The sequence below is a fragment of the Theropithecus gelada genome, chromosome 6 (genome assembly GCF_003255815.1).
Source record: "Theropithecus gelada isolate Dixy chromosome 6, Tgel_1.0, whole genome shotgun sequence".
NCBI lineage: Eukaryota > Metazoa > Chordata > Mammalia > Primates > Cercopithecidae > Theropithecus > Theropithecus gelada.
The window spans coordinates 104,646,099-104,672,130 of NC_037673.1; the positions used below are offsets into that span (position 1 = coordinate 104,646,099).

Genomic DNA, 26,032 nt, shown 5'->3' on the forward strand with positions numbered 1-26,032 from the left:
CATGAGCCTATTGGACATTTCTACATTTTTCTTAGAGAATTGTCCATTCAAATCCTTTGTCCATTTCTTTTGTTGGTTTTTCTTATTATTGAGTTGTAAAAATTCTTTATGTCCTCCATCCAGAAGTTCCTTATCATATATATATATGATTTGTAAATATTTTCTCCCATTCTGTAGGTTGTCTTTTCACCTTCTTGATGGTGTCTTTTGAAGCATGGAAGTTTTAAATTTTGATGAAATCCAAGTAATGTATTTTTATTTTTGTCATTTGTGCTTTTGTTGTTGTATTTAAGAAACCATTGCCGAAGCCGCGGTCACAAAAATTTACTTGTATGTGTTATTCTGAGAGTTTTATAGTTTTAGCTCTGATATTTAGGTGTGTCATCCATTAACAGTTAATGTTTTGTGTGCGATCTAAGGAAGACATCCTGCTTCATTGTTTTGCATGTGGAAATTCAGTTGTCCCAGAACCAGTTGTTGAAAAGACTTTTCTTGGTACCCTTGTAGAAAATCACTTTACCATAAATGTGAAGATTTATATTTGGCCCCTCTAGTCTATTCCATTGATTTCTGTTTGTCCATATGCCATTACCATAGTGTCTTGATCACTGTAGCTTTTTAGTAGGTTTGAAATCAGAAAGTGTGAATCTTCCAATTTTGTGCCTCTTTTCAAGTTATTGTGTGTTATTTTGGCTCCCTTACTTTTCTATATAGATTTTAGGATAGCTTGTCAATTTCTGTAAGAAATCTGAGATATTAATATGGATTATGTTATATTTCTTGATCAAATTGGAGGCTCTTTCTTAACAATATTAAATCTTTTGATCTGTGAATGTGAATATATCAATTTACTTAGGTCTTTAAAAATTATTTTTTTTTTTGAGATGGAGTTTTGCCCTTGTTGCCCAGGCTGGAGTGCAGTGGGTATGATCCTGGCTCACTGCAACCTCCACTTCCTGGTTTAAGCTATTCTCCTGCCTCAGCCTCCTGAGTAGCTGGAATTACAGGCATATACCACCACGCATGGCTACTTTTGTATTTTTAGTAGAGACGGGGTTTCTCCAGGTTGGTCAGGCTGGTCTCAAACTCCAGACCTCAGGTGATCCGCCTGCCTCAGCCTTCCAAAGTGCTGGGATTATAGGTTTGACCCACTGCACCTGGCCCTAAAATTACTTTCAACAGTGTCTTATAGTTTTAAGCATACAGGTTTTGCTTTTTTTGGTAAAATTTATTCCTAAGTATTTTATTCTTTTTTGGTGCTTTTGTAAATAGAATTGTTTTCTCATTTCATTTTTGGATTGTTCAATGATGGTATATAGAAATATAATTTATTTTTGTATATTGACCTTGTACTCTGTAATATTACTTAACTGTTTTTTATTTGTTTATATTTTAATTTTTGTGGATATATAGTAGGTATATCTATTTATAGGGTACATGAAATATTTTGATACAGACATGCAGTGTGTAATAATCACATCAGGGTAAATGGGGGTATCCATCACCTCAAGCATTTATTCTTTGTGTTACAAACAATTCAATTATACAGCTTTAGTTATTTGATAATGTACAATTAAATTATTATTGACTACAGTCACCTTGTTGTGCTATCAGGTACTAGGTCCTATTCTTTACATATTTTTTGTACCCATTAACCATCCCAACTTTCCCCCTGCTTCCCACTACCCTTTATAGCCTATTGTAACCATCCTTCTACTCTGTCTCTATGAGTTCAAGTTTGTCTTTCTGTGTCTGGCTTATTTCACTTAATATAATGACCACAAGTTCTATACATGTTGTTGCAGATAACAAGATCTCACTCTTTGTACCACATCTCTTTATTTATTCATCTGTTGATGGACACTTAGGTTGCTTCCAAATATTGGCTATTGTAAACAGTGGTGCAATAAACATAAGAGTGCAGATACCTCTTTGGTATACAGATTTCCGTTTTTTTTGTTTTGTTTTGTTTTTTGGTTTTTTTTGGGGGGGGCAGGTTATATACCCAGCAGCAGGATTGCTGGATTATATGGTAGCTCAGTTTTTAGTGTTTTGAGGAATCTGCAAACTGTTGTCCATAGTAGTGGTTGTACTAATTCACATTCCCACCATCAGCAGTGTTTCAGGGTTCTCTCTTTTCTACATCCTTACTCTTTGTTTTCTGGTCTTTTTCCTTTCCTGTCTTCCTGTCTTTCTTTTAGGGAAGGTAATTTTCTTTGGTGGTATGACTTAATTTTACTTTTTTTGTATTCATTGTATGTTTTTTGATTTGAGATTACCATGAAGCTTGCAAATACTATTTTATAACCCATTATTTTAAACTAATGACAAGTTAACATGATTGTGTAAACAAACAAGCAAAAAGAAAACTAATGAAAAAAACTCTGTACTTTGACACCCCCTCCGCTTTTTAACTTATTGTTGTTTCTATTCATAACTCGTTGTACTGTGTCTTGAAAAGTTGTAGTTATTATTTTTGATTGGTTCATCTTGTCTTTTTTCTTAAGACCAGAGTAGTTTACACACCACAGTTATACATTATTATTATAATGTGATAATATGCTTTGTTTGTGTACTTAATTTTACCAGTGAGTTTTGTACCTTCAGATGATTTGTTATCGCTCATTAATGTCCTTTTCTTTCTGGTTGATTAATCCCCCTTAGCATTTCCTTTTTTTTTCTTTTCTTTTCTTTTTTTTTTTTTGAGACGGAGTTTCACTCTTGTTGCCCAGGCTGGAGTGCAATGGCGTGATTTCGGCTCCCTGCAACCTCCACCTCCTGGGTTCAAATGATTCTCCTGCCTCAGCTTCCCTAGTAGCTGGGATTACATGTGCCCACCACCATGCCCAGCTAATTTTTTGTGTTTTTAGTAGAGATGGGGTTTCACCATGTTGGCCAAGCTGGTCTTGAACTTCTGACCTCAGGCGATCCACCTGCCTCAGCCTCCCAAAGTGCTGGGATTACAAGTGTGAGCCACTGTGCCCGGCTCCCTTTTTTTTCTTTCTTGAGTTTCACTCTTGTTGCCCAGGCTGTAGTACAATGGCGCAATCTTGGCTTACTGCAACCTCTGCCTCCTGGGTTCAAGCAATTCTCTTGTCTCAGCCTCCCAAGTAGCTGGGATTACAGGTGCCAACCACCATGCCCGGCTAATTTTTGTATTTTTACTAGAGATGGGATTTCGCCATGTTGACCAGGCTGGTCTCGAGCTCCTGACCTCAGGTGATCCACCCACCTTGGCCTCCCAAAGTGCTGGGATTACAGGTGTGAGTCACTGTGCTTGCCCCCCGCTTAACATTTCTTATAGGACAAGTGTGGTGTTGATGAAATCCTTCAGCTTTTGTGTGTCTAGGAATATCTTTATTTCTCCTTTATGCTTAAAGGATATTTTCACCAGACATGCTATTCTAGGGTAGACTTTTTTTTTGTTTTTTTTTGTTTTTTTTTTTCCCTTCAGCACTTTAAATATTTCATGCTACTCTCTCCTGCCGTGTAAGAATTTCCGCTGAAAAGGCTGCTGCCACACATATGGGATCTCCATTGGATGTTATTTGTTTCTTTTCTCTTGCTGCTTTTAGGATCCTGTCTTTATTCTTGACCTTTGGGAGTTTGATTATTAAATGCCTTGAGGTAGTCTTTAAGTTAAATCTGCTTGTTGTTCAAGAACCTTCTTGTACATGAATATTTATATCTTTCTCCAGGTTTGGAAAGATCTCTGTTATTATCTCTTTGAATAAACTTTCTACTCTTATCTCTGTCTGTACTTCCTTTTTAATTCTTTTTTTTTTTTTTTTTTTTTTTGAGACGGAGTCTAGCTCTGTCGCCCAGGCTGGAGTGCAGTGGCCAGATCTCAGCTCACTGCAAGCTCCGCCTCCCGGGTTTACGCCATTCTCCTGGCTCAGCCTCCCGAGTAGCTGGGACTACAGGCGCCTGCCACCTCGCCCGGCTAGTTTTTTGTATTTTTTAGTAGAGGCGGGGTTTCACCGTGTTAACCAGGATGGTCTCGATCTCCTGACCTTGTGATCCACCCGTCTTGGCCTCCCAAAGTGCTGGGATTACAGGCTTGAGCCACCGCGCCCGGCTCGTTTTTAATTCTTAATTACTCTTACATTTGCCCGTTTATGCCTGGGCATGGTGGCTCATGCTTGTAATCCCAGTACTTCGGAAGGCCAAGATGGGAAGATTGCTTGCACATAGGAGTTTGACAGCAGCCTGGGCAATAAAGTGTGACCCCTTCTTTACAAAAAAAATTAAAATTAGCTGGGCATGGTGACACATGCCTATAGTCCCAGCTACTCAGGAGGCTGAGACAGGAGGATCTCTTGAGCCCAGGAGGTTGAGGCTGCAGTAAGCTCTGATTGTGCCACTATACTCTAGCCTGGGTGACAGAGGGAGACTCTGTCTGGAAAAAAAGAAAAGCTTTCCCCTTTTGAGGCTATTTTCTAGTTCTTGTAGGCATAGTTTATTCTCTTTCATTCTTTTTTTGTTATTGCTCCCTCTGACTATTTTTTGTGCCACTATACTCCAGCCTGGGCAACAGAGGGAGACCCTATCTGGAAAAAAAGAAAAAAATTTCCCCTTTTGAGGCTATTTTCTAGTTCTTGTAGGCATGGTTTATTCTCTTTTATTCTTTTTGTTGTTGTTGTTCCCTCTATTTTTAAATAGCCTATCTTCAAGCTCACTAATTCTTTCTTTTGCTTCATCGATTCTGATATTAAGAGACACTGATGCATTCTTCAGTATGTCAGTTGCATTTTTCTGCTCTAGAATTTGTGCTTCATTCTTTTTATTGATTTCAATCTCCTTGTTAAGTTGATCTAGATAGATTTCTAAATTCGGTCTCTCTGTTATCTTGAATTTTTCTGAGTTTCTTCAGCTATTTTGAGTTCTCTGTGTTAAAGGTCCCTTATCTTTCAGGCCAGGATTGGTTCCTGGTGCCTTAATTTAGTTTGTGTATGGAGGTCCTGTTTTCCTGGATGGTTTGGAATCCTGTGGATGTTCGACAGAGTCTGTACATTCAAGAGTTAGGTATTTATTGTAGCCTTCACTTCTGTGCTTTGTTTGTACCTGTCATCCTTGGGAAGGCTTTCCAGGTAATACAAGGTACTTGGGTGTTGTGATCCAAGCTGTATCTGTATTAGGGGCCACTTCAAGCCCAGTAACACTATGATTTATGCAGACTTGTAGGGGCACTGCCTTTATGGTCTTGGATAAGATCTGGAAGCATTCTCTACATTGCTAGGCAAAAACTCTTGTTCCCTTTCATTCCTTTCTCCCAAACAAATGGGGTCTCTCTCTGTTTTGTGTCACCTGGAGCAGGGGGTGGGGTGACACAGTCACCATGTTGCTACCAGTACTGGAACTGCACTGGGTAAGACCTGAAGCCAGCACAGCACTGGGTCATGCCCAAGACCCACTGTAATTGCTACCTGACTCCTGCCTGTTTGCTCAAGTCACCTGAGCTTTATCATCAGCAGGTGGTGAAGCCAGCCAAGCTTGTGTCCTTTCCTCAAGGGCTCTAAGTGGGTCCAAAGATGTCTGTTAAACAAGGAGTGGAGCTAAAACCTTAGAAATCTACCTAGTGCCCTATTCTACGGCTAAACTGGCGCTCGAGCCATGAGACAAAGTCTTTCCCGCTCTTCCCTCTCCTTTCCACAGGTAAAGAGCCTCTCTCCCTGGCCACCACTACCACAGGCCCACAGGAAGGACTGCCGGGCTACTGCTGATGTTGGCGGAAGGCCCAAGTTTCCTTCAGTCAGATTGTGGTGAATGCTGCCAGGCCTGGGACTTACCCTGCAGGGCAGTGGGCTCCTCTCTGGCCCGCAGCAGGTCTAGAAGTGCCATCCAAGAGGCAAGACCTGGCATTGGAAGCTGTAAGAATGTGCTTGGTGCTCTACCCCACTGTGTTTGAGATGATACCTAAGGTGTGAGACAAAGTCCCCTTAACTTTCTCTTTGTTTTTCTCAAGCAGAAGGAGTCTCTCCCCATAGCCACCACTACAACTGGAAATGTGTTAGGTCTCACCTGAGGTTAGCATGTCTGAATCTGACCCAGGGCCCACAGCGTACTACCTGGGTATCACTGCTGGTTATTCAGGGACCATAGGCTATTAAGTCAGCAGGTGATGAAGCCTGCCAGGACTGAGTCCTCCCTTTCAAGGCAGTGGGTTTTTTTTTTGGCCCAGGTTGTGTTTAGAAATGTCGTTCAGGAGGTAGGGCCTATAATAGGGGTCTAATGACTGCCCAGTGCTCTATCCTACTGTGGCTGAGCTGGTATCCAAGAGGCAAGACAATGTTCTCTTTACCGTTTGTCTCCTCTCCTCAAGCAGAAGGATGGAGTCACTTTTTTTGCTGCAAGCTGTCCTGGCTGGGGTGCAGAAGGGGTGTTGCAAGCACTCCTGTAGCCTCCCTCTTTCATGTCTCTCTAGGTTGCTGAAACTCAAGTTCTGACTGCTGGAATGGGCAATTCCCCTCTGGCTGTGACTGGTCTAAATGCTCCCTTCCTGGGTGGACATTGGCTGAGTTCATCCTGGTTTTGCTTTCTGCTGTGACAGGGCAGCAGTGAGTTTACTGCAAAGTACCGCAATCACAGTGCTTTCTTTCTCCTCCAAGCATACTCTGTGTACCATGTGGCCACTGCCGGGGGAAAGGACTGGTCTTGATGATTCAAGACTGTGTTTTCTACACTTTTCAGTACCTCTTGCAGTGATAGGAAGTTAAAACTGGGTACTGTGATTGCTCACCTGATTTTTGGTTCTTATGAAGGTGATTTTTGTGTGTGTAAATAGTTGTTAAATTTGGTGTTCCTGCTGGCAGGGGGGCAGGGGGGCACAATTTGTAGAGGCTTCTAGTCATTTATTTTAATAGTTTTTGTTGCATTACATAGGATTTTCTACATACAAGATGATGTAATTTGCAAATTAAGATTGTTTTACTTCTTTCTATCCCATCTGAATGCCCCTTTTATTTCATTTATTTCATTGTATTGGCTAAGACCTCTGGTGTAATATTGAAGCCAACAATAGAGTGGACCTCTTCATCTTATTTCTGATCTTTGGAAGAAAGTATTCAGTCGTGATTTTTTTTTTTTTTTTTAACCTCAAAGAAGAATCTATCATAACTTTTTTTTTTGAAGACTAATTTCCTTTTTATTTAAGAGTTTTTCTCTTTTGTTTACATACACAGATAATGTGCTGATTAGAAGGCTCACTTGTGCAGTGTGGAGGATAACCAGTGCCTTACAAAATGGGATTTGGGAGTGACCTGAAGAATTCACATGAAGCAGTGTTAAAATTGCAAGACTGGGAATTACGGTTACTGGAAACAGTAAAGAAATTTATGGCCCTGAGAATAAAAAGTGATAAAGAATATGCATCTACTTTACAGAACCTTTGTAATCAAGTTGATAAGGAAAGTACTGTCCAAATGAATTATGTCAGCAATGTATCCAAGGTAAGAAGAATAATTTCATTATTTGCTATTTATAGCATTATAATTGTCCTTAAAATGCAATAGCTCATACTGTTGAATGATCATACTCAAGTCAGCATTCTTAAGCAGTGATTCCACAATTTTACAGAGTATGAGAATCTCATGGAGAAGTTTTTCAAAATTATACATTTTGGAGTGGCTGGGCATGGTGGCTCATGCCTGTAATCCTAGCACTTTGGAAGGCTGAGGCGGGAGCATCACTTTAGCCTAGGAGTTTGAGACCAGCCTGGGGAAAGTGGTGAAACCCTGTCTGTACAAAAAATATGAAAATTAGCTGGGCATGGTAGCATGTGACTGTCGTCCTAGCTCCTTGGGAGGTTGAGGTGGGAGGATTGTTTGAGCCTGTTAGATCAAGGCTGCAGTGAGCTGTGGGTGACAGTGAGACCCTGTCTCAGAAAAACAGAACAAAAAATTGGGGAGCTGTATCTCTCTGATATTCTGACTTGATGGGTCAGGTTTGAGAACCATTGTTACAAATTTGGTTTCTTTTATTAACTCTTCTGGCTTTGGGTCATTTGAACCCTGCTATTTTTCCCTTTAGAACAAACTTTAGTTATAAACCACTCCCTGAATTCTTCTGTGAATCATTAGTGTTGTGAATCATATGGAATATTTTAGCATGTAGCTGTTATTTGCTATCATTTCAATACAAAAATATTAGTATATTGTTGAGTTAGTCACTCTTAAAACATCCATTGGATGAATAATGTATTTTTTAAATCCAAGATTATTCTGTCATATAAAAATAAGGGCCAGAATTGTACTGTTAATTGTTCTTTGAAAACACTGAAGAAGAAATGTTAAACTCTAATAGTTCTTGGATTCTTGCTCTGTTACTTCCAATGTCTTATTTAAATATCATATTTCACTATATTTATTCAAAGTTAAAAATAAATCTTTTTAACTTTAGAATGTTAAAAAAAATTAATCTTCTTTCACTTTTGGGTCTTAGGATTTGAGTAAATTTTAGAGGAAAACTCTGTTACCTGTGGAGCCTGTGTATATAGTGTGTTTGATCAAGTAAAGATTTGTGATTTTGTTAAGTCCACTAATGTTAATATATTTAACTTCCTTTCTGGGCCAGTATCTAGTCTGAAGGTAGAGCTGCCAGAGATGGCCACAAACAATACAGGACATCATCTGAATTTGCATGCAGTATTTTGGATGAACATATATTAAAAATTATTTGTTACTTATCTGAAATTCAAATTTAACTGGATATCCTTTTTTTTATTTGGCAGTTTCGTCTGTGGGTATAAGCCTGCTATTATGTTAATGAGAATAGATAGGGAAATTGATAGGAAAAGTACTTTTGGCATTTTAAGAGTCACATTTTATTTAATTCTTGTTTTTGGTAAGCTACCTGGTGTCTCTGAGTCCAAAGGCTTTCTGCTTCATTTATACCTCTTGTTTTCTTTTCTTTCTTTCTTTCTTTTTTCTTTTTTTGAGATGCAGTCTCACTTTCTTGCCCAGGCTGGAGTACAGTGGTGCAATGTTAGCTCACTACAACTGCTGCCTCCTGGGTTCAGGTGATTCTTGTATCTCGCCTGATGAGTAGCTGGGATTACAGGTGTGTACTACTACACCTGGCTAAGTTTTGTATTTTTAGTGCAGACGGAGTTTCACTGTGTTGGCTAGGCTGATCTTGAACTCCTGAGCTCAAATGATCTACCTGCCTTGGTCTCCTGAGCTTTACCAGAGTCATCTGACCTCATAAATCTTGACCTCCCTTTTGCAGGACACTTAGGTTTTAACTTTTCCTCGTGTGCTGATTAGTTACCACTTACCTGCTTTTCATTTTCTTACATGTTGACGTGTCTTACTTGCCGTTGTCACATAGTTTCTATTTTCTTTGTTATTGCTAATTTATACATTAAATTAACAGTTGAACAATGGTTGAGAACTCACAGAAAATCAAGGAGTATGTCAGCTTTTCCTCCTTTTTTTTTCTTTTAGGATCTTGCTCTGGCATCTAGGCTGGAGTGCAGTGGCACAGTCATCTGTCCTCATTGCAGCCTTGACCTCCCAGGCTCAAGCAATCTTTCCACCTCAGCTTTCTAGGGAGCTGGGATTATAGGCATGTGCAACCATAACTGGCTACTTTTATTTTTTATTTTATAGAAACGGGGTCTCAATATGTTGCCCAGGCTGACCTTAAACTTCTGGGCTCAAGTAATCCTCCCACCTTGGCCTTCCAAAACTCTGGGATTATAAGCATGAGCCACTGTGACCAGCCATTCTTTCCTCTTAACACAGAAATACTATGATTTATTCTACCTATAAGTAAAGTCTACCTTTTTTTAAGAGGATTGTGCTTTTCATGTTATATCTTTAAAAAATCTTTGCCTGATGCAAAGTTAGAGTTTTGCCTGTGTTATCATCTGGAAATTTTGTATTTTTAAGTTTTGTATGTAGGTCTATGATTTATTTTGTATATGTGGCAAGCTATGGATTGAAGTTCTTTTTTTTTTTTTTTTTTTTTTTGCTTCTGGATATCCATTTGTTCTAACATCATTTGTTGAAAATGCTAAGCTTTCTCCATTGAATTGCCTTTCATCTTTGTTTAAAATCAGTTGACCGTAATGCGAGTCTATTTTTATACTCTTTATTCTGTTCCATTCATATTTTTGTCTATCATGACACCAGTAACACATTTAATTATTTGGTCCTTGATAATAATATTAAAGTAGTCATCCCTTATTCATGGGAGATAGGTTCTAATATCCCCAGTAGATGTCTGAAGCTGTGGAAAGTACTGAACGTCCATTGTTGTCAATCAGAATATATTTCTGTTCATGCCTTCCACCCACACGTTTAATTGCTTTTCCATCTTAACTAAGCACTTATCATGCACTATGCATATATAACTTTTGCAGTTTGAAGTTCAACATCAAAAATTCAAAGGCACAAATTTCCTTTTTCTTCTTTTTCACAGTTGCTTGGATAGAAGATTCATTCTTACTATAGCTCTTAGCAACCTCAGCATATGGTTTTTTTCTTTCCTTAAATTGAGAACTTCCATCCCTTCACCCAAAGGAGACACTTTCTGGCTTCTTTTTGGCATATCCAAATTATCAGCATCACTATCCTTGCAGTTTGGGGCCATTATTAAGTTAAATAAAGGTTCCTTAAACACAAGCACTGCTATAGCAAGACAGTTGATCTAATAACTGAGATGGCTACTAAGTGAGTAATATTCAAGTAGCATATAGAGCGTGGATACACTAGACAAAGGGATGATTCATATCCTGGGCAGGACAGAGTGGGGAGGCTAGGTATTTCATCATACTACTCAGAGCGGTGTCACCTTAAAACTTACGAATTGTTTATTTCTGGAATTTTCCATTGTTGGACTACGTGCAATTGAAACTGCAGGAAGCAAAACAACAGATTAAGGGGTACTACTGAACTTATTGTTTTTCTTAATTATTTTGGCTTTTCTAAATCCTGTGCATCTCCTTATGAATTTTAGGAGCATCTTACCAATTTTTATTTTTTTTTTAAAGGCTACTGGGATTTTGTTTGGAGTTATATTGAAAGTATAGATAAATTTGGGGAAAATCTATATCTTAACAGTATTGGGTCTTTCAGTAAGTGAAAATGGTGTACATTTTAAATTGTTAAAAAATAATTAAACTTTTATTTTAGATTCTGGGGATACACATACAGGTTTGTTTCCTGGGTTATTATGTGATGCTGAGGTTTATGATATGAATGACCCCATTACCAAAGTAGTGAGCATAATACCCAATAGTTTTTCAGCCTTTTCCCCCATCCTTCCCTCTCTCCTCTAATATTCTGCACTGCCCATTGTTTCCATCTTTATATCCTTGTGTACCCAATGTTTAGCTGCCACTTATAAGTGAGAACATGGAGTATTAATTTTTTTTGTTCCTTTGTTAATTTGCTTAGGATAATGGCTTCCAGCTGCATACATGTTGCTGCAAAGGGCATGATTTCATTCTTTTTTATGACCATGTAGTATTCTATGGTGCATATATACTGCATTTTCTTCATCTCATCCACCATTGATAGGCAATGAGGTTGATTCCATGTCTTTGCTACTGTAAATAGTGCTATGATGAACATACAAATGTAGGTGTCTGTTTGGTAGAACTATTTATTTTCTTTTGGCTATATACCCACTAATGGGACTGCTAGGTCTAATGGTAGTTCTGTTTTAATTTCTTTGAGAAATCTCCAAGTGCTTTCTCTAGTGGCTGAACTAATTTACATTTCAACCAACAGTGTATAAATGTTCCCGTCTCTCCACAACCTCATGAGCATGTGTTGTTTTTTTGACTTTTTAATTATAGCCATTCTCACTGGTGTGAGATGGTATTTCATTGTGGTCTTGATTTGCATTTATCTGATAATTAATGATGTTGAGCATTTTATCGTGTGTTTGTTGGCCACTTGTATGTCTTCCTTTGAGAAGTATCTGTTAATGTCCTGTGCCCACTTTTTAATGTTTTTTTTTTTTTTCTTGATGATTTGTTTAAGTTCTGTATAGAACATTAGTCCTTTGTTGGATGCATGGTTTATGATTATTTTCTCCCATTCTGTAGGTTGTCTGTTTACTCTGTTGATGTTACTTTTGTTATATAGAAAGTCTTTAGTTTGATTGAGTCCCAACTTGTGAATTTTCATTTTCGTTGCAATTGCTTTTGAGAATTTAGTAATAAATTTCTTCCCACAGCTGATACCTAGAATGGTGTTTCCCAGGTTTTCTTCTAGGATTCTTATAGTTTGAGGTCTTGCATTTAAATTTTTAATCCATTCTGAATTAATTTTTGTACAGGGTGAAAGTTAGGGGACATGTTTCATTCTTCTGCATATAAAGCTAGCCCACTATCCCAGTACCATTTATTGAATAGGGAGTTCTTTCCCTGTTGCTTATTTTTGATGAAAGATCAGATGGCTGTAGGTGTGCGGTTTTTTTTGTTTTTGTTTTTGTTTTTTTCTGTGTTTTCTAATCTGCTCCATTGGTCTATGTGTCTGGTTTTATACCACTACCATGCTGTTTTGGTTATTGTAGCTTTAGAGTATAATTTGAACTTGGGTAATGTCAAGCCACTAGCTTTGTTCTTATTACTTAGGACTGCTTTGGCTCTCTGGGTGACTTTTTGGTTGCATATGAATTTTATAATAGTTTTTTCCCAGTTCTATGAGAAATGACAGTAGTTTGATAGGAATAGTGTTGAATCTGTGGATTACTTTGGGCAGTATGGGCATTTAATGATATCGATTCTTTCAGACCATAAGCACAGAATGTGTTTCGATTTTTTTGTGTCATCTATGATTTCTTTCAGCAGTGTCATGTAGTGCTTCTTGTAGGGATCTTTTACTTTCTTGGTTAAATGTATCCCTAGGTGTTTTATTTTATTTTTTTGTTTCTAGTGTAAATGGCATTGCATTCTTGATTTGGCTATCAGCTTGAATGTTATTGGTGTATAGAATTGGTACTGATTTTTCTAATTGATTGTGTATCCTGATTCTTTACTGAAGTCGTTTATCAGTTTCAGGAGCCTTTTGGTGAAGTACTTAGGGTTTTGTAAGTATAGACGCATGTCATCCATGAAGAGAGATAGTTTGACTTCTTTTCCTATTTGAGTGCCTTTTATTTTTTTCTCTTGCCTGATTGTTGTGGCCAGGACTTCCAGTACTGTATTGGTTTGGAGTGGTGAGAGTGTGCATCCTTGTCTTATTCCAGTTCTCAAGGGGAATAGCTCAAGCATTTGTCCTTCAGTATGATGTGGGCTGTGTGTTTGTCATAGATGGCTGTTACTATTTTGAGTTATATTCCTTCCATGCCTAGTTTATTGAGGATTTTTATTGTGAAGCAATGATGGATTTTATCAAACGCTTTTTCAGCAGCAATTGAGATTATTATATGGTTTTGTTTCTAATTGTGTTCATTGGACAAATTACAGTTATTGATTTGTATATGTTGAACCAACCTTGCATCGCAGGAAAGAAGCCTATTGGATCATGGTGAATTAATTTTTTGATGTGCTGCTTGATTCGGTTTGCTATTAATAGTATTTCATTGAGGATTTTTGTGTTTATGTTCATCATGGATATTGACCTGTAGTTTTCTGCTTTTGTTGTGTCTTTGCCAAGTTTTGGTATCAGTGTGATGCTGGCTTTTTAGAATGAATTAGGTAGAATTCCCTGCTACTTGATTTTTTGGAATAGTTTCTGTAGAATTGGTACTACCTCTTTGTACATCTAGTAGAATTTGGCTGTGAATTCATTTAGTCTGGTTTTCTTTTTTTTTTTTTTAAATTTAGTAGGTTTTTATTACTTATTCAATTTGGAGCTGGATATTGGTCTTTTCAGGGTTTCAGTTTCTTCCTTGATATGGTTTGGCTATGTCCCCACCTAAATCTCATCTTGAATTGTAACTTCCAAATTTCCCACGTGTTGTGGGAGGTGATTGATAATGGGAGTGGGTCTTTCCTGTGCTGTTCTCGTGATAGTGAATGAATCTCATGAGATCCGATGGTTTTAAAAATGGGAATTTTCCTGCACAAGCTCTCTTTTGCCTGCCACCATCCGCATAAGATGTGATTTGCTTCTCCTTGCCTTCCACCATGTTTGTGAGGCCTCCCCACCCATGTGGAACTGTAAGTCCAGTTAAATCTCTTGTGTTAATTGGCCAGTCTCAGGTATCAGCAGCATGAAAACAGACTAATACAGTGAATTGGTACCAGTAGAGTGGGGCATTGCTAAAAAGATACCTGAAAATGTGGTAATGACTTTGGAACTGGGTAACAGGCAGAGGTTGGAACAGCTTGGAAGGCTCAGAAGAAGACAGGAAAATGTGGGAAAGTTTGGAACTTCCTAGAGACTTGTTGAATGGCTTTGATAAGAATACTGTTAGTGATATGAACGATAAGGTCCAGGCTAAGGTGGTCTCAGATGGAGATGAGGAACTTGTTGTGAACCGGAGCAAAGGTGACTCTTGTTATGTTGCAGCAAAGATACTGGTGGAATTTTGCCACTACCCTAGAGATTTATTGAAATTTGAACTTGAGAGAGATGATTTAAGGTATCTGGCAGAAGAAATTTCTAAGAAGCAAAGCATTCAAGAAGTGACTTGAGTGCTGTTAAAGGCATTCAGTTTTATAAGGGAAGCAGAGCATAAAAGTGTGGAAAATTTGCAACCTGACAATGTGATAGAAAAGAAAATCCCATTTTCTGAAAGAAATTCAAGAAATTTATAAGTAACAAGGAATTAAATGTTAATCACCAAGACAATGGTGAAATGTCTCCAGGGAATGTCAGAGGTCTTCATGGCAGCCCCTCCCATCACAGGCCTGGAGGCCTAGGAAGAAAACATGGTATTGTGGGCCAGGCTCAGGGTCCCTGTGTTATGTGCAGTCTAAGGACTTGGTGCCCTGTATCCTAGCCACTCCAGTCATGACTAAAAGGGGCCAAGGTACAGCTTGGGCCATGGCTTCAGTGGGTGCAAGCTCCAAGCCATGGCAGCTTCCATGTGGTGCTGAGCCTGACAGTGCATAGAAGTCAAGAATTGAGGTTTGGGAACCTCCTCCTAGATTTCTGAGGATGTATGGAAATATCTGGATGTCCCAGCAGAACTTTGCCACAGGGGTGGGGCTCTCCTGGAGAACCTCTGCCAGTGCAATGTGGAAGGGAAAGGTGGGGTCAGAGCCCCTACACAGAGTCCCTACTGGGGCACCGCCTGGTGGAGCTGTGAGAAGAGGGCCACTGTCTTCCAGACCCCAGAATGGTAGAGCCACTGACAACCTGCACCATGTACCTGGAAAAGCTGCAGACACTCAACAACAGCCTGTGAAAGCAGCTGAAAGGGAGGCTGTACCCTGCAAAGCCACAGGGGCAGAGCTGCCCAAGACCATGGGAACCCACCTCTTTCACCAGCGTGACCTGGATGCAAGACATGGAGTCAAAGGAGATCATTTTGGAGCTTTGAGATTTGACTGCCCCACTGGATTTCAGACTTGATGGGGCCCGTAGCCCCTTTGTTTTGGCCAGTGTGTCCCTTTTGGAATGGCTGTATTTACTTAATACCAGTACTCCCATTGTATCTAGGAAGTAACTAAGCTGCTTTTGATTTTACAGGTTCATAGGCGGAAGGGATTTGCCTTGTCTCAGATGAGACATTGAATTGTGAACTTTTGAGTTAATGCTGAAATGAGTTAAGACTTTGGGGGATTGTTGGGAAGGCATGATTGGTTTTGAAATGTGAGGACATGAGATTTGGGAGGTGTCCAGGGTGGAATGATGTGGTTTACCTGTGTCCCAACCAAAATCTCATATTGCATTGTAACGCCCACAATTCCCATGTGTTGTGGGAGGAACCCGGTGGGAGGTGATTGAATTATGAGGGCAGGTCTTTCCTGTGCTGTTCTCGTGATCGTGAATGAGTCTCATAAGATCTGATGATTGTAAAAACGAGAATTTTCCTGCACAAGCTTTCTTTTTGCTTGTTGCCATCCACATAAGATGTGATTTGCTTCTCCTTGCTTTCCACCATGTTTGTGAGGCCTCCCCAGCCATGTGGAAGTGTAAGTCCAGTTAAACCTCTTTCTTTTGTAAATTGGCCTGTCTCGGGTATGTCTTTATCAGCAGTGTGAAAACAGACTAATACATTCCTCATTCAATCTTGAGAAGTTGTGTGTTTCGGGAATTTGTCCCTTTCCTGTAGATTTTCTAGTTTGTTTGCATAGAGGTGTTCATAATAGTCTCTGAGGATCTTTTGTTTTTCTGTGGATCGGTTGTGACGTCACCTTGGTGATTTCTTATTGTGCTTATTTTGCATCTTTTGTCTTTTTCTTTGTTGGTCTAGCTAGTGGTCTATCAACCTGTTTATCCTTTCAAAGATCAAAGTTTTTGTTTTGTTGTTTGTATGGATGATTGAATATCAATTTCATTTAGTTATTATTTGGTTTTAGTTACTTCTTTTGCTATCTTTAGGGTTAGTTTGTTCTTGTTTTTCTTGATCTTCTAGGTATAGTGTTAGATCCTGAATTTGAGATCTTTCTGCCTTTTTGGGGTGGTGTTTAGTGCTATATACTTTTCTCTGAACACTGCTCTTGTTGCATCCCAGAGATTCTGGTATGCTATTTCTCTATTTTTATTTATTTCAAATAATTTTTTGATTTCTGCCTTAATTTCATTGTTTACCAACAAGTCATTCTGGAGCAAGTTGTATAATTTCCATGTAATTGTGTGGTTTTGAGAGATCTTGGTATTGATTTCTCCTTTTATTTCACTGTGGTCCAGGAGTGTTGTTGGTATGATTTAGATTTTTTTTTTTAATTTACTGGGACTTGTTTCATGGCCAAGCATGTGGTTGATGTTAGATTATGTTCCATGTCAGATGACAATAATGTGTATTCTATGTATGATACCCGGAATATTTTGTAGATTTCTATTAGATCCAGTTGGTCAAGTGTTGAATTTCAGGTCAGAATTTCTTTGTTAGTTTTCTGTCTCAGTGATCTGTCTGATGCTATCAGTGGGGTGTTGTGTGACTGTCTGTTTCTTTTTGTAGGTCTAGATGTACTTGTTTTGTGAATCTAGGTGCTTCAATGTTGGGTGCATATATTAAGTATAAGTTAAGTCTTGTTGATTTAAATTCTTTATCATTATTATCATTATTACTTCTTTGTCCATTTTTTTTTGTTGGTCCAACATTTGTTTTACCTGATATAAGAATAGCTTCACTACTCTTTTTGTTTTCTGTTTGTGTGATCTTTCTCTAACCCTTTACTCTGTGCCTATGGGTGTCAACATGTAAGAATGGGTTTCTTGAAGACAGCAGATGGTTGGGTTTCTTTTTTTAATCCAACTTGCAACTCTGTGCCTTTTAAGTGGGGTTAGTTAGGCAATTTACATTCAATATTAATATGTGAGATTTTGATCCGATTGTGAAGTCATTAGATGATGGCTTTGTACTTTGTTTTGTGTGGTTCCTTTATGGGACCTGTGTGCATGTTTTTGTGGTAGCAGTTATTTTCGTTGTTGTTGTTTCCTTGTTTAAAACTCCCTTAAGGATCTCTTGTGAGGCTGGTCTAGTGGTATTGAATTCCCTTAGCACTTGCTTGTCCGGAAAATATTTTATTCCTCCTTCACTTATGATGCTTAGTCTAGTGAGATGTGAAATTCTTGATTGGAATTTCTTTTCTTAAAGATGGCTGAAAGTATGCCCCTAACCTCTCCTGGCTTATAAGATTTCTGCTAAGAAGTCCACTGTTAGCCTAACAGAGTTCCCTTTGCACATATGATCTGACCTTTTTCTCAGCTGCCTTTAAGACTTTTTTCTTTAGTTTTGACCTTGGACAGACTTGTGACAATATGTCTTGTTGCTGTTCATTTTGTATAGCATCTCACAGGTGTTACCTGGATTTTTTTGTATGTGGATATCTACCTCTTCAGCAAGATTAGGGAAACTTTTTTTGAATTATTCCTTCAAATATGTTTTCCAGGCTGTTTACTTTTTCTTCTCCTTTCTCAGGAATGACAGTAACTCGTAGGTTTGGTTGCTTTACCTAATCCAGTATTCCTCAGAGAGTGTTTATTTTAAAACATTCTTTTTTATTTATTTTTGTCTGACTGTGTTAGTTCTGAAGATATGTATTTAGGCTCTGAAGTTTCCTCTGAAGCTTTCAGTTGTCTTTTGAAAAAGCTCCTTAAGTGAGTTTTTCTTTTCTTTTTTCTTTTTTATTATTATTATACTTTAAGTTCTAGGGTACATGTACATAACGTGCAGGTTTGTTACATATGTATACTTGTGCCATGTTGGTGTGCTGCACCCATCAACTCGTCAGCACCCATCAACTCGTCATTTACCTCAGGTATAACTCCCAATGCAATCCCTCCCTCCTCCCCCCTCCCCATGATAGGCCCCGGTGTATGATGTTCCCCTTCCCGAGTCCAAGTGATCTCATTGTTCAGTTCCCACCTATGAGTGAGAACATGCGGTATTTGGTTTTCTGTTCTTGCGATAGTTTGCTGAGAATGATGGTTTCCAGCTGCATCCATGTCCCTACAAAGGACAACTCCGTAAGCTCTGATTGATTTCTCTTTAAGATGCTTATGTATTCCTTCATTGCCTGGATTGCTTTTGGAGTTTCTTTGTATTTAATTTCATCCTTGTCTTGGATCTTGTTAATCATTCTTGTAATACATGCTTTTCCATGCTTTGAATTTTTTGTTTTGCTTTGTTTTTTAGACAGGTTCTTGCTCTGTCGCCCAGGCTGGTGTGCAGTGACATGATCACAGCTCTCTGCAGCCTTGATCTTCTGGGCTTAAGTAATCCTCCTACCTTAGCCTCCTGAGTAGCTGGGACTACAAGTGTGGACCACCATGCCTGGCTAATTTTTGTATATTTTGTAGAGATGGGATATTGCCATGTTGCCCAGGCTGTTCTCAAACTTCTGGGCTCAAGTGATCTTCCTGCCTTGGCATCCCAAAATGCTACAATTACAGGTGTGAGCCACCATGCCAAGCCTGTGCTTTGAATTCATTATCTGTCATTTCTGAGTTTCTAGTTTGGTTATAGACCATTGCTAGAGAGCTGATATGATCCTTTGGTGGTGTCACTACATTCGGATTTTTCATGGTGCCAGAATTCTTGTGCTGGTTCCTTCTTATCTGGAGGTGCTGGCACACTTCTAATTTTTGTAATTATTTTTGTTCAGGTAGGAATTTTTCTTTTTTCTTTCTTTTCTTGTGATATTATTATTATTATTTTTATTTCTCTTTTCCTTTCCCCTCCTACCTAGGTAGTGTAACTGTAGAGAATGTTCAGTAATGTCTTTGTGGCTCTGCTGTATGGACTTCTGTTGGTGAGTTTTATACTGGGCTTTTGTATTGGGCTTTCTTTATATATAAGCCAGTACATAGTGCTTATAGGTAAGAAGTGACTGTGGCTAACACAGCTGGGTGTGTATACTTGATCCTTGCTTACTGAGAGAAGCTCTCTGTTGCCTCAGGCAATTGATTGATCCGTGGAGTGCACAGTGGTCTGAGTTCCCTGCTCAGCTCTCTGGGCTGGTGAGCAAGATGTATGGGGCTGGACTGGCCAGGCCTGCTACAGGTCCCCCAGTGGCAGGCAAAAGCACCAGCACTGAGGGAGAATCCAATGGGTGTCCACCAAGTGCTCAGAGGTGTGCCTAGGAAACCTCCTCAGCCGCAAGTTCTTTGCCTATGGAGGGAGAGTGGGCCAAACTCCTAATCCAGGAGAGTGGATACTCCAGATGCCTGGACATGGAGTGTACTGCAGCACCACAGTTTCTGCACAGGAATGGTGGGGCAGGTCAGGTGTCTGATTCAGAAGAGTAGGTGCTCCCAATGGAGATCTGCATTGGTGTCGAGCAGAGAGGGCCTAGCTGCAATACAGTCTCTTCATAGGAAGGGTTGGATACTCAGTTTGCTGACCTAGGTGAGCAGGTGTTTCAGCTGTCTGGAGATCTGCCTGGGGGTGAAGAAGAGAGGGCCCTCCTTTATGTGTATCTTTGCACAGAAAGGGTAGAGTGGCTCATGCTTCCAATCTGGGCTTGCAGGTTCTTTGCCTGGAGACCTGCCCTGGTGAGGAGCAGAGAGGGCCCTGTTGCCCCATGATCTGTGCACAGGAAGAGTGGGTGGGTCAGGCTGCTTTTCCAGGTGAGCAGGTGCTCCAAGTGCCTGGAGATCTGCCTGGCCATGGAATGGAGAGGGCCCTTCTGCCCCACGATCTGTGTCCAGGACGGGTAGGGCATCCTAGGCTGCTGAACCAGGCAAGTGGGTGCTCTGAATGCCTGGAGATCTGCCTAGGTGTGAAGTGGAGAGGGCCTCCCTGCATCAAGATCTGTGAATGGGAAGGGTGGGGCAGGTCACACTGCTGATCCAAGTGAGTGGATGTTCCAGATGCCTAGAGATCTGCCTGGGTATGGAGTGGACTGGGCCCCAAAATACCATGTTGTATGCTCAAGAAAGGTGGGCCAGCTCAGGCTGTGGAACCAGGCAAGTGGGTGCTCTGAATGCCTGGAGATATGGTGGGGCATGGATTGGAGAAGGCCCTGCTGCACCATGTTCTATGCTCAGGAAAGTTGGGGTGGCTTAGGATGCTGGTCCAGGCAAGTGGGTGCTTCGAATGCCTAGAGGTCTGCCTGGGGTTGAGTTGGAGAAGGCCCTGCTGCGCTACAGTCTCAGGGGAGCTGGCTGGGACACTCAATAATGGCACTCAGACTGCTTCCATGTAACTAAGCATGACCTGCTTGCAAGTCTTACAGTTTGGGAGAAACTGCAGCTTATAACAGCTTTCTTCCTGCCCCAGGCCTGTGACAGGGGAGAGCATAGTTCCAGTACCTGTTGCTGAGGTGCTTTCCATAATTCTGGCTCTGGAGGCCCCTACCCTGCTCCAAAGCAAGCACTCCAGTCTCCGGCCCAAGAGTAAAATTCCTGTTTGGTCATGCTGCTGGGTCACCAAAGAATAACTGTCATTGTATGCATCTGCATTAAAAATGGCATCCTGCTCTTAGTCCTCCTTCTGGGACAATGCCTACACCTTTTTCTGGTGTCTTTCCCTCTCAGCATCTCCAACCCTCTCTCCAAGTTAGCCCCAGAGCTTGGGAGAAACAGTGTTCTCCCTTGTCTTAGGTTGCTCAGATCGCCAGTGGAAAGGTAAGTCACAGAGAGAGGCTCTCGGCCTCTTTTACGTACTGGGGCTTCACTCACTTGTATCAGCTGAATGTTGTCATGGGACTGTTTGCCTGCGTTCTCCTCCATGGGATCTGGGGTCGCCTTCATGATTCCAGTGGATTTTCATTTTCCTTCTTGAATTAAAGCTCACAGAGTTGATTTTTATGTACTGTTTTGCTATTTCCAAGTGACTGAGACATACTAAAAGTCTCTAATCCACCATCTTGGAAGCATAAAAAGTCTTTGAGTTTTTTTGAACAGTGTTTTATAGTTTTCAGTATATAGGTCTTTCAGATTTATGTATAGGTACTTAATATTTTTGATGCTCTTGTAAATGATATTTTTTCTAAATTTCAGTTTTCAATTATTCATTGCTATTATATGTTAATCTTGTATCCTAAACTTTGAGGAAAACATCTATTTGTAGCTTTTTATCGATTTTGTTGTATTGTCTACATAGATAATCATGTTGTCTGTAAACAAAGACAGTTTTGCTTCTTTTTTTGTAATCTGAATGCCTTTCATTTATTCTTGCCTTTTTTCAAAATAGGCTTGAACTTACAACACAAAGTAGAATAGAAATATTGACAGCAGATATCCCTCTCTTGTTCCTAATTTTATGAGAAATGCATTTAGTTTTTCGTGATTTTGTATAATGGTAGCTATGGGTTTTTAATACCTTTATAAGCTTGTAGGAATTCCTTTCTATTCTTACTTAGCTAAGAGTTTTTTTTAATGAGTAGACATTGGATTTTTTTCAAGTGATTTGTCTTTGCTGAGATGATTGTTTTTCTTTTTTCAATTGAGTATGTGGAATTGCATTTATTGATTTTTCAAATGTTGAAAGAATTATGGTTTCCTGGGATAAACTTCACTTAGTCTTTATGTATTACAATTTTCTTATATTTGATTTATTAATAATTTGCTACATTTTTTTTTGATAATTTTTGCATCAGTGTTCTCCTAAGAGATACTGGTCTGCAGCTTCCTTTTCTTGTAATGTGTTCTGGTTTTGGTATTAGAGTAATATTTGTCTCATAGAGTGAGCTGGGAAGTATTTTCTTTTAACTTTCTGGAGAATTTTGTGTAGAATTGGTGTTATCTCTTACTTAATAAGATCAGTAGAATTCATCAGTGAAGCCGTCTGGGCCTAGAGTAATTTTTCTAAGAAGGTTTTTATCTGTTAATTTTTAAAGTCAATGTAGGGCTATTCAGGTTTTTTATCTTCTTGAGTAAACCTTAGTGGGTTATACCTTTTAAAGGATTTGTCTATTTTTGTTTAAGTCATCAAATGTATTAGCAGGTTGTGGTTGTTTTGCCTTATTATCCTTTTAATATGTGGGGAATCTGTAGGGATGATATAGCTCTCATTTCTGATATTATTTGTATTTTCTCTCTTTTTTTCCTGATCAGTCTCACTAGAGGTTTATCAATTTTACTGATATTATCTGAGAACTGTCTGTTGATATCCTTGATTTTTTTCTATGTGTTTTCTATTGCATTGATTTCTGTTTTAAAAATATTGATATTTCTCCCACTTAATTTGGGTTTCATTTGCTCTTTTTTCTCCCTAGTTTATTAAGATGAAAGCTGAGATCATTGATTTAAGACCTTTCTTCTTTTGTAATACAAGCTTATACTATTCTAAATTTTCCCTGAGTATTATTTTAGCTGCATTCCAGAAATTTTTATAGGCTTATTTTAATTTTATTTTCAGTTCAGAATACATTTAAATTTCCCTTTTGATTTTTTTTTTGATCCGTGTGTTCTTTCAAAGTCTGTTACTTAATTTTCAAATATATATATATATATATATTGCCTTGGATCTTTTTGTTACTGATTTTACATTTAATTTCATTGTTTTTCAAGAACCTATTTTGTATCAGTTGAATGTTTAAAAATTTGTGAATACTTGTTTCATGGCCCAGAAAATAGTTTGTCTTGGTGAATATTGCATGTGCAGTTGCTAAGAAGTATGTATTCTGCTGTTGTTGGTTAGAGTGTTCTGTAGATGACAGTAAAGTGAAGATGGTTGATAGTGGTGTTTAAGTCTTCTATTTCTGTATCAGTCAGGGTTTTCCAGAGAAACAGAACCAATAGGAGATATATATATATATATATATATATATATATATATATATGTATATATATGTATATATATGTATATATATGATTCATCATGGAAGTCTTGAAGACACACGATACGCTGTCTGCAAGCTGGACAAATAGGAAAGACAGCGCTGTAATTCAGTCTGAGTCTAAAGGCCCGAAAACCAGAGGTGCCTCCTGTGTAAATCCCAGAATAAGAAGGCCCAAAAACCTAGAGTTCTGATGCTTGAGGGCAGGAGGAGAAGAATATCTATTCCAGAAGAGAGAGAGTGAATTTGCCCTTCCTCCTCCTTTTTGTTCTATTAGGCTGTGAATAGATTAGATGATGCTTCTCATCAAATCTTCTGGTGGGTCTTCTTTAGTCAATTGTCTGATTCAAACGCTAATCTCTTCTGGAAACACCCTCAAAGACACACACAAATGTGTTTCACCAGCTAGTCAAGTTGATGCATAAAATTAAACATCACATTTTCTTTACTCATTTTTGTCTACCTGTCCCATCAGTTGAGAGAGGGATGCTGAAAACTCCCCCTGTAACTGTGAACTTGCCTGTTTCTCCTTGCAATTTATTAAACCATTTTTCTTATATTTGAATCTCTATTATTAGATGCATAAATGCTTAGAATTGTTATATCTTCTTGACAAATAAATTAACTTGTTTATTGGGTGGGAAATGTTTGGGATTTTTATATTCTCCTTATTAATTAGGCTCTTTATCATTGAGAAATTACCTTAACTCTGGTAATATTCTTTGTTAGGAAATCTAATCTGTCTGATACTAATATAACCATTCTGGGTTTCATTTGGCTAATGTTAGCATGGTACGCCTTTTTTCATCATGTATTTGGTATATTTGAAGTGGGTTTTTGTAAGTAACATATAGTAGAGTCTTGCTTTTGTTTCCTAATATGACAATCTCTGCTGTTTAGTTTGTGTGTTTATACTCTTTCATTTAATGTGATTATTGATATGATTAGGTTTAAATTTATCATCTTACCATTTGTTTTCTCCTTATCCTGTCTGCTCTTTTTATGTTCTTATTTTCCTTTCCCCTCTTTCTTTTGGATTAAGCATTTAAAAAATGTGTCTATTTTTAATCTCCTTTATTGAATTATTACCTATAAATGTTCATTGTGTTATTTTAGTGGTTGCATTAAGGTCTATAGTATACATCTATAACTTACTGTAAGTATATATTTTAGTGAAATGTAGAACCTCATCTATAATAATATTCTTGCAAGAGTATACTTCAGTTTCTCCCACCTGTTCCTTGTGTTATTATGGTTACAACTTTTAATTATATGTGAGTTATAAATCCCACAATACATTATTATTTTTGCTGATTATCTTTTGAATAATTTAAATAATAAGTACATAAGTCTTTATATTTGCTCATTGAGTTACAGTGTATGGTACTCTTCATTTCTTTATGTAGATCCAGGTTTCTAGCTTGTATCATTTTCTTTCTGCTTGAAGAACTTCCTTTCACATTTTTTATAGTGCAAGTCTATTAAAAAAATTTTTTTTTAGGTTTGAAAGTGTAAAAATATCTTTATGTTGTCCTTTGTTTTTGAAAGCAATTTTTACATGTATAAAATTCCTGTTTGGCAATTTCTTTACATATTTTAAAGATGTTGCTGTATTATCATCTAACTTGCGTTGTTTCTGATGAAAAATTTGTGCCTAATGTTTTTTTTCCTCTGGCTGTACTTAAGGTTTTCCCTTTGTTACAGATGTTAGGCAATTTGTTATGCGCCTTTATGTAGTTTTCCCTACATTATTTGTGCTAGGGGCTTATTGACCTTTTTAAACCTGTGGGCTACTCCAGTTTTCATCAATTTTGGAAAATTTTCAGACATTATTTTTAAAAATTGTTTTTTAGTTCTCCATCTTCCTTTTATCTTCTTTGAGGACCCTGATTACATATGGATTTAGCTGTTTAAAGTTGTCCTACAGTTTATTATGCTGTATTTTTCTTTCTTTTGTTTCATTGTGGTTAGTTTTTATTATTGTCTTCTACTTCACTCATCTTACTTTTATTCAGTGTCTAATCTGTTGTTAATTTTATCCACTGTATTTTTCAGCTCAGATATTTTTATTTCCAACTTCCTTTAGTAACCCTATTAATAAGGTTAACTTTGATTCTTTCCCTGACCATTTATTTTCAGCAGTGTCTCTTCTTCCCTCACTCCTCCTTTTCTGGCAACAATACTTCCTTTCTTGCCAATGTTTAAATTTAAATTACGCCTGTGTACCATTCCTTCATCTTCTTGTACCTGCCAAAACCCAATTCTTCCTTTCGCTCCACACCCATACTTTAGGGTGGAACAATTGGAGAGAATAAACAGAAATCAAGTAGTTGGGTCATTTCCATGTTAAAGATGAACAAGTCATAAATATCTCTAGTTGTTGGATTTGAATCACTTTTATACTTTGTATTTCTTGACTTAATATATTTATTCTTTCCTCTGGTTTTGTGAATATATGGAATATATTCAGGAAAGGGGTCCCCAGTTCAGACCCCAAGGGAGGGTTATTGGATCTCACGCAAGAAATAATTCAGGACAGGTCCACAGTGCAAAACGAAAGCAGGTTTATTAAAAAAGTAAAGTGGTAAAAGTACAGCTACTCCATAGACAGAGTAGGGCGTTTCTGAAAGTAAGAGGAGAAATGTGTTCACCCTAGGTACAATACTTGTTTATATACAGGATAAAAAAAGATCATGGGGAGATGTGCTCTGCTACAAGGGTTTGTGATAAAGGATT

At 38.4% G+C, this 26,032-nt stretch overlaps 1 protein-coding gene across 3 annotated transcripts in view; it reads left to right on the top strand.

Annotated features, from left to right (window-relative positions):
* FER (FER tyrosine kinase) overlaps positions 1 to 26,032 on the top strand; it is a 437,039-nt gene that overhangs the window by 48,096 nt on the left and 362,911 nt on the right. For all 3 annotated transcript variants that reach the window (XR_003119794.1, XM_025387375.1, XM_025387376.1), the window contains one exon: positions 7,182 to 7,448. Coding sequence is in view for 1 of the 3 variants with exons in the window: in XM_025387375.1 (XP_025243160.1) it covers positions 7,242 to 7,448 (207 nt within the window). In the remaining 2 variants the exon portion in view is untranslated. The remainder of the gene's footprint in view (positions 1 to 7,181; positions 7,449 to 26,032) is intronic.